At 36.3% G+C, this 13,296-nt stretch overlaps 1 protein-coding gene across 1 annotated transcript in view; it reads left to right on the forward strand.

Moving 5' to 3' along the window:
• The window catches only part of ZNF407 (zinc finger protein 407), a 342,653-nt gene that overhangs the window by 127,716 nt on the left and 201,641 nt on the right, over window positions 1-13,296 (forward strand). Inside the window, exon 5 of the mRNA XM_074146539.1 lies at window positions 8,157-8,231. Within this exon, the coding sequence (XP_074002640.1) occupies window positions 8,157-8,231 (75 nt within the window). The remainder of the gene's footprint in view (window positions 1-8,156; window positions 8,232-13,296) is intronic.

Consider the following 13,296-nt stretch of genomic DNA (forward strand, 5'->3'; position numbering starts at 1 on the left):
CACTGCTGGTTAATTTTTAATCTATTCATAAATGATATTTTGCTGTCAACTTTAGAGCCTTCCTGATTCCTGATGTGTGTAGGGTGGGGGCAGTGGGGGGATGCCACCACTTGAAACTCTGCATTGTTCGCTGAAGGTGTTGTAGGGTTCCGTTAGGAAAGATCCACTTCTTGTTTTCAGAGAAATCCTCTACTAAATCGCTTTAAGCTGAGTAGTATTTCCCTTGGTTTGCATGCTGCTATGGCTTGAAACAGCAGACACGACCTTCTGGTGCTGTTTTGTTATGGTATTGTGAAATGGGTAGTGCTTTGGGCCCTGTTCTGTCAGTTCTTAATGTGTGCACATCTGAAAGTGTATCAGCAGTGTTTCATATCATCCAACCTGTATTTCTTATGTATAGTATCATGATGCATCGTTAAGGGAAATATTGATCCATGCAGTAGTGTTTAATTGTGCAATCCAGCCTATGTGCTTTGAGCCACACGGTGAGGTTCTTTTGAAGTAACTAAGCCCCATTTTCAGCAGAGTTATGTACTAAACGGTGCAATGGCTTTCTCCCTCTTTAAGGAGGCGAAGTCTGTGATCTCTGGAAACTGTTGTCAGTGCACGTGAACTGAACCATATTCACTGTATGCCATGTGAGAGGCTTTTTATTGTATCTCCAAATCTAAAAGTTCACAGTTACACTCTTAAGTCTCCTCTCACCTTTATGTTAATAACATTTACCACTGTGTGGACTTGGCTTATTCATGCATCTGCTATTGAAGCATACTTTTTATAGGTAAAAAAAGACCCCACCACAAAACCCTCAAACCAATAAAATTCAGAATGGACCTGTAGTTAACTTACAGGAAACCTTTCTCATTTCAGTTACACAATAAGTAACCTCAGGTGAGACACACAGTAACAAATAAGTAAGTTCCCTTATGGGGGAGGAAAGAATGTAAATACTGCCAGTGCATTCTTTTTTGTCACAATCCTTGCAATGACATACTAAATTTCTCTCCTGGATGGTTTACATTATAACATACATCTCTTAAAAGAGGGGTGGTGAGAGGACTCAGCAACTTTGGATGGCAAGATTTCTCCAAGCCAGCTTGAGTGGAACGGTAGAGGATGCTTTAGGTTTTATTTAGTTCCCTCTTCCTTTGTAACCAGGTCTCTTCTTCCAGAATATGTAAGAGGAGATAATTGTACCTATTGCTACTACTTTATGACCATGTGGCTAATAATTCTTTCACATCTTGAGGGACACAGATTGGAGGCAGAAAGCAACAAGAATATGTTGAGGGATGTCTCTCTCTTCTGGTTGATAGATGCAGGAATATGCAGGAACAACACAGTGGATTGATTGATAGTGTGCAACTCATCCATAATGATCTGTCTGATATAGCAGTAAATTATTCTTGAGATTGATGCAGGTCATTGAACAGCACATTGACAATCCTGTTGTCTGTCATCCTGCTCAAAGCAAGTCAGGAACAGTAGCTGCTGTGATACTCAAGTCTACCTTGCGTGCAAGGTGTGTAGAGGTGTTCCACTAATAGAAGTTGTCTTCTCCCTTTTTTTTTTTTTTTCCTGTTGGGCACCTCAGCTTCATTGCTAGCTCATTACAAGCAAAAGTACAAATGAGATGAGGTATTTTTAGTAGAGAAGGTTGTAGACTGTCGCACTGGTGATTTCATATTGACAGAAAATTCATTTTTGAAAATGTTGGGTTTTGAACTTCAGCAACAAAACATCTCCGTGGAAAAGTTGAAAAGTTAATAAATAATTAAGAAACATATCTGATTGTTGCATGGAAAATTGTAAAAAAAACAAAACAAACAAAACAAACAAAAAAAAAGAACAAAAAAAAAACCAAACCCACAAACTTAAGGCAGAAAGGTTAATAATTCTTAATAATTCTCAAAAATTTACAACTTACATCAGTCTTTACGTTCCATGAATTACCATGATATTCTTGCCGTGGTCCTCTGGTTCGTGTCTTGTTCACGATGGCAAAATTGTCCTCATTTACCTCTTTCAGTTTCTCTTTTCAAGAGAAAAAGTTTGCATTTTTCAGTCTGCCAAGTGTCTCACACTTGAAGATGAGGAGGAAGGAGACACATATGCCAAATCTATGCATTGTACTTTCCAGTTTAATTACGAGTGTTAGTGAGGGTGGAGCATAGAATAGCCATATCCTTCTTTAAGACGTGGGGTCAGCAGGGAGTATAAGGTGGTGCATCACACTACTCTCAGCATCGCAGACTGGGTGATTACGCGTGACTTGTTAACCTTCTGAAATGTTATTGATTTTTTTTTCTTTTTTTTATTGTTTTAAACTTAAGAAGAATAACCATAACCATTAGCTGGAACTATTAAGACCTGCTTCATTTGGCTGCTAAATGAGTCAGCAGAAAACCTCAGCTTTCTTATGCAGGGTTCTAGGACTTGACGTCCTGTCACAGAGGGCATGAAGTTTTTCAGATTTCAGATTTGGCTGTTTTCCATACTAGACTTCACCCTGCCAGATATTTACTTGAACCTGACATCTTGTCACAAAGGGCATGAAGCCTTTCAGACTACTGGATATCTTCCACACCAGACTCTGCTCTGCCAGATACTTTCTTTTAAATTGAGTCCCTTGCGCACAGTCATGCAAGAGAGTTATCAGTGCTCCAGTCTGGACCCTTCAGAATCAGCAAACATCCACAAATGATGGACTTGAAGGAATTCCTAGGAATTTAGACTTTTGATGCATGGAAAAAAAAATTACTTGTTCATAGAAACCCATTGCTTTCTGGGCAGTTCTGTGTTTTCCTCTACACTCTTGTTCCTGAAGCTGACCTGCTGAATACAAAATCCTGACAGAGAGATGAGATTTGGATAGCAACTTTTTATGTAATTTAGAGACCTTAAAACCTTAAAGTTTTTTAAGTTTGTGTAGATTATGTACTATTTGACTAATGGCCGATTTGAATATATGAAGTCCTACTTTTATGTGTAGAATATGTACAAATCTGAAGTACGTGCAAAAACCTTGTACTTACATATACAAGTTTTATTTAGCATTCCGAAGTACATGTGCATCATGATGTTCCTTGAGAAACTGCGCTATTTCTTTCTCTTTCTAAGTGATACCCCTGTTGGCATGACTCCATGTGAACCACTCATTCAACCACTAACAATTTGGGTTTGCAATGTATTTCGAGACATGGTAAAGAGAAAAAGCACTTCATTCACATAATAACAACCATTGAGTCCATGTTGTTATTTACTTGCCTGAACATACTGTCCCCCTTCTTGGCATGATCCATGCAGCTTGCCTTGATTTTCTGGTTTCTTGCCTCAGGTGAAGATACAAGGACAGAAATTCAAGCACAGGTCATGGCAGACAAAATCTGATTACAATAGGACAATATATTTTTCCCTCATATTCTGTGATGGTGTATAGAAGTTTTAAGGGATCATTTTTCTTATTCCTTGAAGCTTCAGATCTCCCACATGATTTATCCAAAATTGTAAACCATTGTATCCTTTATGGTGCCTGAAACCTATGATAAAACCAAGTACTAAATACTAATATTTTAGAAATAGTAGCATTCTCTTTTGGTTTTTTTGGGGGTTTTTTTGGTTTTATTTTATTTATGGGTGGCGGGGGGTGGTGGTGTTTTTTGGTTTTTTGGGGTGGTTTTTTTTTTTTTTTTTTAAAGGCTTTCAAGGAGCTTTTTAAAACATCCTGTGTACTTGGGTCTTGCACATATCATGCAGTAGCTTACCTGTCTTCTCAGAATTAAATTAATGTATAAAGAGGCTCTGGAAAGTTTAAAGGAGATGTAAAGGATATTGAGAATATGAATAAAGGGTAGATATTCATTGTTATTCTCCTGGACTTTTCTGCCGTCATTGAACATTGTTGTCTGTAAGATAAATTCTCCAAGAGCAGTTGCAGAGAGCAATGTATCCTCTGAAAAGTGATTTAAAATTGCTCTTCAACTGCTGGATACCTTGTTTGTAGAGTCCCACAAAAATAAATTCTCGTGCTGGTCCTCCTCAGCAGTTATGTGCAGTTACAAGATCACTGGTCTGTTGACATGGCTTCAAGTGACTTTCTGGTAGAGGTAAGATGTAGCTCTTTCCTTGGAACTAGGCCAAGGCTGAGCACTTGGTAAACACTCAGGAAATAAGTTTTCATGACTATGGTCCAGAATGCTTGGATTGGTGTGTGTTTGTTTTTTTAGCTTGGCTTTTCACTAACTCAGCAATGTACATATTAAAAAGAAAAGAGCTATTACAGATTGAAAACATAATAATACCTAGAAGCTTTTGCCCTCTCAAAAGATACTTCACAGAGCACAATTCTCTCCCTGCGGAAAAAATGAGAGAACAGACAATACATGATAGATTATTCATATTCCTTGGGTACTGTGATGATAAACATTGTACATGCTGAAGAACTTGTATTACACTAGAATAAAAAGTGGAAGTAAAGATTGTCCAATATGTTTCTTTATTCCCAGAATTAGAAGTCCCTTTGTTTCTTTTGTACATGAAAATGTGCTTTTATAACTGAAGACAAGTCTGTAGGGGCTCTTAAATCAATTACGGATATTCTCAGAGTGAGTCCAAATACTGTTTGAAGACTGCCATGGAATATGAGTGGACACGTTCCTACAAAGCCACAACTCTTCTAAACTGAAAACATAATATTCTGCAAACTTATTTTGGGAAAGGTGCTCATATATTTATGATTGAAAGTTATTTTTATTTACAATTTATGTGCAAAAAATTGTCCATAGGCAGTGTGGATGCTATTCTAAATCTCTGTGTCATTTTTCAACTTGTCTTTAATTTATCCTGAAGTTTGAACATAGAGTGTATAAGACAAAGGATATTGCTAGTTTGGAGCCAGAGCAGTTGAAGTTAGAGAAGCTGAGGTTGAACCAACAGAACACCACTGCAGGGAAACGAAAACCTACCTACTCACCTTTTTCCACTGCAAGAGGAAGATTCTAGGAGAGGTCTTCCTAACAAATGGAGGGAGCTCCCTGTGGCCATGACTTGGATGTATAGACTAGACATTTCTCGCTTTTGAGACCTGACCCTGAGGAGAGCAGCTGGGCTGTGACTGCTTGTCTTCCTGTGTGTCAGGGATGAGTATGTCCAGATCAGAGTTTGTAAAACTGGTTCCAGGCCTCTAGTCTGGCCTGGTTTGCTTGTATTGGAAACAGTAGAGTATGGCAATTCCAGATTTTTCCTACTGCCTTTTGATGTGTTTCTGGCATTTGAATATTTCTGTTTCCTCTAGAATTAAAAAAATAAGATATGAGAAATTCAGTGAAGCCCGAATTGATGTTTACTCCAGCTGATCGAAAGATTCCCTTTGATTTGGAGATTTATTAGAGCAATGTATCTTGAAAGCATTCGCTCCTTATTGGTGCCAGCCAGACTTCCCTTAAGATTCATTTGAAAAGACTAAGGCTAAGTCATGTCTATCTGTTCAATTCTGGCACTATTTTAGGAATAACTGATTTACCTCAGCAGAGGTAAATAGCATAGATAAAACCATTATTTTTTGTCTACTCAAACAGTAATTGCTTAGAAACCCAGAGTTACTGAATGTACTGAAAACACTTTTTGTGTTTGTTTTGTAAAGCCAGCAAACACCTCTACCATCTCTGTCTTAAAATCACCTGCAGTATTTAGTAAACATAAACAAATAGTTCCCACACTTGTCTTTTTTTTGCTGCTTTTTTTTTTTTTTTTTTTTAGGTTGTACTCAAACTCAGCATCCAAACCAAGATGTTTAGAATTTGCCTCAATTCTAAGGAAAAAAATCTTTTGTTTCGATAGGGGCTGTTTCTGTTGGTAACTATTTTTTTTTTTATCCCGTTCTCAATTTCTTATGAAAATAACAACTTTGCTTTTATTTTTAATAAAGGCCTGGTTCTGTAAGATGGGGAACTGTTCCTGAGCTGTGCTGAGCACCCCAGGCTTGCACAGAGGCATTCTGCACTCCTTAAGTCTTCGAGCCTTACATTAAAAGCTTAAAATGTTAGTAGGTGCTGAGGCACTTACTGAGTCAGTCTTCATTTTATTTGTGCTGTGTAACAGCAGCAAAATGGTTACTCAGAACCTAGCTACAGCAGAGAGGCGGCAGCTAATGTGAGATAATTGCTTCACGTTATTAACAAGGCCTTTGTCTTTGATTTTGCAGAGAGGTATGTCTGTCTGTACCCCCTGCAGTTGTGCCGTATAAGAAATGTTCAGCTTTTGTTTGGAAGCTTCAAGTATACAGGCTTAAAAGAAAAAGAAAAAAACCAAACACCTCCCCTAGAAATATTGTGTAGCTGGTTGGGATCTTTCTATTCCCCGTTAATAGCAAAGTAAGCCTTTACAACTTTGACTGCATATTGCCCTTTTACAGTAGTGTCTTTGGGTTTATTTTTCTATCGGAGAAGAGGGAGAATAGAGGTTTGTAACAGGAAATACAGGTATTACTAAGTTAAAATCTGTTTGGTACCTATCACGGCGGTGTGGAAATGGTTAGTATTTCTGCCGAAAAGCAAGGGCAGTATGTTTTGAATTCCTTGTGCTGTTATTAGAACACATTTTTTATTTTTTTTGCAATTATTTTGCCGATGTACAGTAATTCTGATGACACTTGCATAGTAATGACGGTAATGGTGTGATAGATTATTCACAGTTGTAATGATTATGGTGCCATATTTATAAATTGTGTAGAGAAAAGTATTTAAGATATTTTTTTAATGTCTTTTTGTAAAAACTAAGGAAAGAAATAGCTATCATTTAAGTAAGATAGAATTATCTTCTTACACCTTAAGGGATGCACAAGAGAGATTCTCTGCCATAATGTGAAAGGGCCCAATGTAGATCAGACATGGAGAAGCTACATCAACATATTTGTAAAGGAAAAGTACTGTCTCTTGGCTTTTGTGGTCTTATACCCCATAGTGCTAGTGTTTTACAGTCCTTCCATTGTCCATTACTGCAAACACGTCCAGATGAATTCAGCATTTAATGTTAAAAATCTTATAACATGCCAGTTTGATTTGTAGCCCTTCATATCATGGAATGCTAATTAAAATCATATTTTTGCATATGTCATGCCTTTCATGTACATATGCAAATAGAGTCTACTGCCTTTCAGCTATTAGTAATTAACTTTATGAAGGACAGCTGTAATACATAATTAACAAAAATGTTTGCAAGCCCTTTTCACACTGAAAGTTGCAGCAGTAAAATTTTTGCTTATCGAGAGAACCATTTTAGTTTGAAGCCTCAGTCTGATATCTAAATTGTTTGAAGCAGTCATGTGACATAATTAAATTGATGTTATGGTCTTATCAGCAGAAGAATGGTACTTGATAGGCTCCTATCTGTTTCATTATGTATGTCACCAAAATTAAAGTTATCTGTGTTTTGTTTGGTAGAAAGATAATACCAGGTAGCATGTATTGTTGTTGCTGCTGTTGATGCTTTGAACAGTGTCTTGCCAGTTTGAACAATATTCCTGGTCAAAGTGTATTCATGAACATGTGCTTCACCTTTTCCATCCTTTCTTTCACAAGGCTGTAAAATAACTAAGGCTATTAATTTGTTTCCAGATATAACTCTTTAAATAATTAATACAATGAAATTTGACCAGACATCAGCAGTGGTGAAAGCGTTTGATCATGCTGTATTTTTGTGTTACTCGAAAAACAACGGAACTACTTGTATGTAGAAGGGCTGTAGGATGGGCCTATTAGGCTTAAACAAATTTAAAGGTCTAACTAAAACTGTATGAATTTATAACATGAGAAAATGTTATTTAGGTAAAATAGAACATCTTATACAATATACAGTTAATATAGTTTAATTGAAAAGGGAAGCAGAAGCAGGTTTTCTGTTCTTTGACCAGCGACGTATGGTTGTGATTACTTATTTGTAAGAAAAAAGCCAAGCAACGAATCTGAAGACAACCTGTCATTACAGAATAGACTCCCAGATTAAAATTGTAGTCTAGCAGGGTTCTTAAAAGTCCACCTTTAAGAAAATATGCTCAAGTGCATGTTCAAAACAGATAAATACTGTATTTATTTTTTTTTTAAAAAAGAAAGGTATTACTAAAAAAAATAATCTTCCTGGGTTTTCTGTTTGTTTGGTAGGGTGGCGTTTGTGATGAAGAAGCATTTGAATACTCATTTACTGGGCAAGCACGGAGTTGGCACACCCAAGGAAAGGTAAACTACTTTAAATTCTTTCTCATTTTACATTAGAGAATATGTGGAGCCCTTATCTGGAATATTTACCTTACCTAAAATGAAGTCACCTGGACCTTTAGCTCAACTCCAACTACAGAGGGAATTAACATGCTTAAGTGGTCTGCCAGTATGGTGCTCGTGACATGTCTGTGGGTGTCAATAGAAAAATTGCTGTAGAGAACAATTCTATGTAAGAGGTGTAGGATTTGCACCTTCTTGGGGTTTTTTTTGGCCAGTGGTATTATTTTCTCAAAATTTCCATAGTTGTAACTGTCCCTTCAAGAACAAAATGAAATCTTTTATTTTGATTTTTTTCCTTGCTGGCCTTGATCCTTATAGGTTTATAAAATTACTTTCTGAGATTTATTTTGATCACTGAGGTCAAAGCCACAGAGGAATCAAAAATAAAGTTTCCTCAGTCTTCTTGGGCAGGAACAGAGATCTTTTGGTTTGACTATTTATAAATGAATTGATTTTTTTTTTTTTTAATCTGTGTACGGTTACTTATTTTCAAACTTTTTTTGCGTACAGGTTGGTTTTTCTGTGGTTTAAAATGTAACTGTGTTTTACAAACTGAATGGCATTGTGTTTGCAGATAAACAGATTTTGCCTCAGATTTATTAGGCATGTTGTGGCATAGCTATTGCTATTTCATTGAATTTTTGCAGCAATTAAAAACTCAATGTGATGACATATTCTCTTTCAGTCTGGGTAGACGGAGGTATCCTACCTGCAGGGTTCATTGCTGGTTATTTGATAGTGTTTCAAGTATTACTGCCTTGTAACTTATTCTTCCGGTGTAGGCTTTCATAAATAAAGAGTATTTTCTGGTTCTGATATGAAAGAAGGGGGAAATAAATGATAGCTAGGAATTGTAGGAGAACACTGCAAAACCCTTTCTGGGTCATGTTCATTTCTTGTTAAAGAACATTGGAAATGGTAGTAGATAAAACCTTTTCCTCACAAGTTCATCACACTCAAATCACTGAGTGACCCAAGAGTAGAGTTTTAAATTAACATACCTTATGTTTGACTAAGCACCTATTTAAGTGGTGCTTATATTTTTAATGAGATTTCCTCTATAGAGTGCTTAACCAGAATTTCCCTAACACATGGTTATTTAAAGAGTTTTGAGATGTTCTGTTTCATCTAAAATATAGGATGGTGCATCGAAACAACAATTACAGTTTCATCAAAAAAGATATCGTATTAAAGTTTATGCTGGTTATCTCTTGTCATAGCGCAACAATTACAAAAAATGTTTTGCTCTGGTGGCTTATTTTGTAACTGGAAGCATTCAATACCAATATGTTCTTTTACAAGGGGGTACTTACTGTATAATCATCATAAATACAACATAGAGATAACTTGCGTTACCCTAGTGAATATGTGCGCAATAAAGGATACATACAATAGATTTCCAAATATAGTATCTGAGCCAGAGAGGGATATTTTTAGGGATCATCAGCTTGAAATGAATTCCTAACCAAGCAGGGTGCTATAATCTAAATTGGTTGTTGCTGGCTTTTGTTTACGTGTTTCTGCTGAAAGCCTTCTGGCTCTTTCCATTTTCCCCATTTCTTCCTGTATTCCTCAAAGGCTTTCTGGCTGGCCCGCCAGCATGGTGTGAGGAGGAGGAGGAGGGAGGTCTCTCCATGGGGTGTCAGGTTCATGGCCCTTGCAGCCCCGGCTGCCCGAGGAGCAGAGAACGCAGCTCAGACCAGCAACCTCCCTGCCGCATCTGCGAGCACAGGCTTCTGGGGCTTCACCCCCAGGCTGGCATAAACAAGCAGTGTTTGGGTGACTTCATACTCTCTTCTTTTGAAACGTCTTCATCCATCTTCTGAACATTTCTTATCTACAATACCTTTTTAGCTGGTGCTTCAGCTTAATGTAGAGCAGCATCAAATAGTAGTGGCAGAGCTACAACAAATTTTCTAGTAGCAGTCCCTTGCTGGTGATGGTGGATGTTTAAGCCACATGATCTAGTGCAGTAAATACCAAACCACTGTTGCTTTCCTTTCCACCTTTCCCTTCCTATAATGAGAGAGTTTGATTGCTTTTAATGGCTTTAGTTACCAAAGAAATCCTTCTTCAGCATGTTAAACAATCACTTTGGGTATAAACATACTATAAATTAAGTTACGTAGTTTTCTTACCTATTTAAAACATTAATGCCTTGATTATAATTTTGCAAGCTTGCTATTTTTTAATTTCTCTAGGACAATATAATCAGTTTATTCTTTATGTTTTGAATTTGATTCTGCCCTCTGATACATTGCATATAATAGCAAATACTAATAGAAGCTAGCTAAATAGGCTGTGACAATTAAATTAATAATGCATTTTATTTGCAAGTGTTTAGTCTTCATGGTTTGACTGATATATGCAAAGATGGTAATTTATTAAAAGTAAATTCATGTAATTGTACTACAGAGTTTGATGGACCAAAAAAAGTTGTCAGCATGACTATCATCAAAAACAGAAAATTGAAATAAGTTCAAAAGGGTGCTTGAAAAAAATAGTTATAACCCATACACCCTGAGAAATTGGTGCCCTTTAAACAAACTTCTCAAAAAGGAATTTTTGGTGACAAACATCAAGATAGTTCTGAGAGGGAGAGAAAAATTACATTTACAATTTAGTAAGCAGTACTGAACTAGTGCACCTTGTTTTCGCTAGCTTTCCATAATCTATAACTAGTGCTTTTTTGAATGTACAAAAGGGAGGTGTTATGGGGGCTGTGGAAATGTTTGCACATGGAGATAGAGAAAAGAAGTATAATTCATATTAAGATTGCTATTAAAACATCTTTTGTTTTGAGGTGGTTTTTTTGGGTTTTCTTTTTTTTTTTTTTCGGGGGGGAACAAAATTGATTTAAGGGGAAAATACTGTGCAGTTGAAAATCACAGAAGCTTAAAAAAATAGCCTTGTAGTAAAATGTCTGCACACTTCAACCAAAAAAAAAAAAAAATCCTACTGCCTACTCCATTATGATCATTACCATTTAATAGCTAACTCAAAAGTGGAATGTTTTAACATAAAAAATCCTCTAAGGTATTTTTTTCCTGTTATTGGAACTGCGATACTGATTTATTGTCAACTTGAATGTGTCTCAAAACTGGCATGTTATCTGCTAAGTCCAAGGCCAGTACATATTTGGTACTTCAGTGTCAGTAATCTTCATGGGACCTATAACTATATCTTATTGGCAGGATAAATCTTTGGCTACACCTTTATTGTGTCTAGGAGACAATGTGGTCGAGGACAAGGTGAATGCATCAGTAGTGTTAATGGTGCCAAGTTCTAATTTCTGTTACATCGTTATATTACTTAGGTGTAAATTCTGGCAAAATACAGAACAAACAGAGATGTTTCACTATTGAGTTTAAGATATAGACCACATAAAAATATGAGCAAGAAAATAAAAATAAAATCACTAAGTCATTCATCAGTGAGACTGAATTTTGCTACTATTAAGCACAACTATGGATTTAGAAATTTTTTCATTTGAAAAATACATTTAACTAGAGATTTTTTTTTGGGGGGGACACACCATTTTTAGTGTACAATATGCCTTTTATAGTAGATGAGACTTTGTTATCTAGAATTTTATCTGATACATCCATTTAAACTATTTTTTATGTAAATATACCAGTGAATGACTGTAACTGAGTACATCATCTTCCTTATGAGTTTTAAATTATGAGTCGCCTCTGAAATTATTTTTTGCATATCATAGAATCATAGAATGGTTAGAGTTGGAATAGACCTTTAAAGATCATTGAGTTCCAACCCCCCTGCCATGGGGAGGGACACCTCCACTAGAGCAGGTTGCTCAAAGCCCCATGCAGCCTGGCCTTAAACACTTCCAGGGATGGGGCATCCACAACTTCCCTGGGCAACCTGTTCCAGTGCCTCACCACCCTCACAGTAAAGAATTTCCTCCTAATATCTAATCTAAATCTCCCCTCTGTTATATATACTATGTTATATGCTCATATAATGGGATTATATGAGTAATCCCATTGAGTCAAATAGGATCATTCCTATCTATAGAGTTACTTGGAGCACCAACACTTCCTGAAAAGGAATCTGTGTTACAAAAGAGTTTCTGTGAAGGTCATAATTAGTATGTTTGGGTTTTGTAAGGTTATTCTACCATTTTTTCATGTGCTTTAAAAATTGGATCAATGTTACAGTGCTTTTATCATCATATGAAGATCATGTGATTTTCAAATAATTGATTGGAAAAGCTGTGTAATGATTTCAACTTGAGAGCAACAGCTATAAGTAAATGCCTATGAGTATGTAGTAGCAGCCTAGATAAATACGAAATGCTTTTTCAAATAACGTTGGAAGATACTGTACTTCTAAAATTCATGTATTTTTTACACAGCTACTTTGAAGTAAAAAGAGGAGTTAAAAGTAAAAAAGGAGCCTGTTGTTCAATGTGCTTTTTGTAAATGTTGTTTTATTTTGTAATAAATTGCAGTGTCCTGATCTTTCCATTTTGGATGTAAAACTACATGTGAATGAGGTCCATCAGTCCAACCCTCTTATATTTAATCGAACCATTAATCCTTCTTTTGAAACATTTTTCTTTCTTTGAGTAGAGGATTTTCTGATAGTAGCTATTTGATATGCCTGTTTTAGATAATATTACCCTGTACCTGCAAAGTAAAAAGTTCCAGTTGATGTTACAAATGATTTTGGTAAAACAAGTGGCAAAAATGACAGTGATATGTCATACGTACATATATGTATGCAATCATCTTGTAATAACTTACCCATATTCTGAAAGAATGAGTGACTGTCTCACAGAAGGGTTTCCAGTTGGAGGTGTTGGTAGTACATACTGATATACAGAGGAGAGGCTACCTGTAACCACTGGAGGCTAACGTGCTGAGTCTTGCCCTCAAGCTTTGTCATCACCTTCTACTGCTTCTTTCAAATAATTTTGAGCTTTTCAACTAAAGCCTAACATTACAAGGTTAACTGGATGGGAATGAAAAACTTAATTGATTGTTTCCTGCATTTGGCT

This window comes from Numenius arquata, chromosome 4 (assembly GCF_964106895.1).
Source record: "Numenius arquata chromosome 4, bNumArq3.hap1.1, whole genome shotgun sequence".
In the NCBI taxonomy this organism is placed as follows: Eukaryota; Metazoa; Chordata; class Aves; order Charadriiformes; family Scolopacidae; genus Numenius; species Numenius arquata.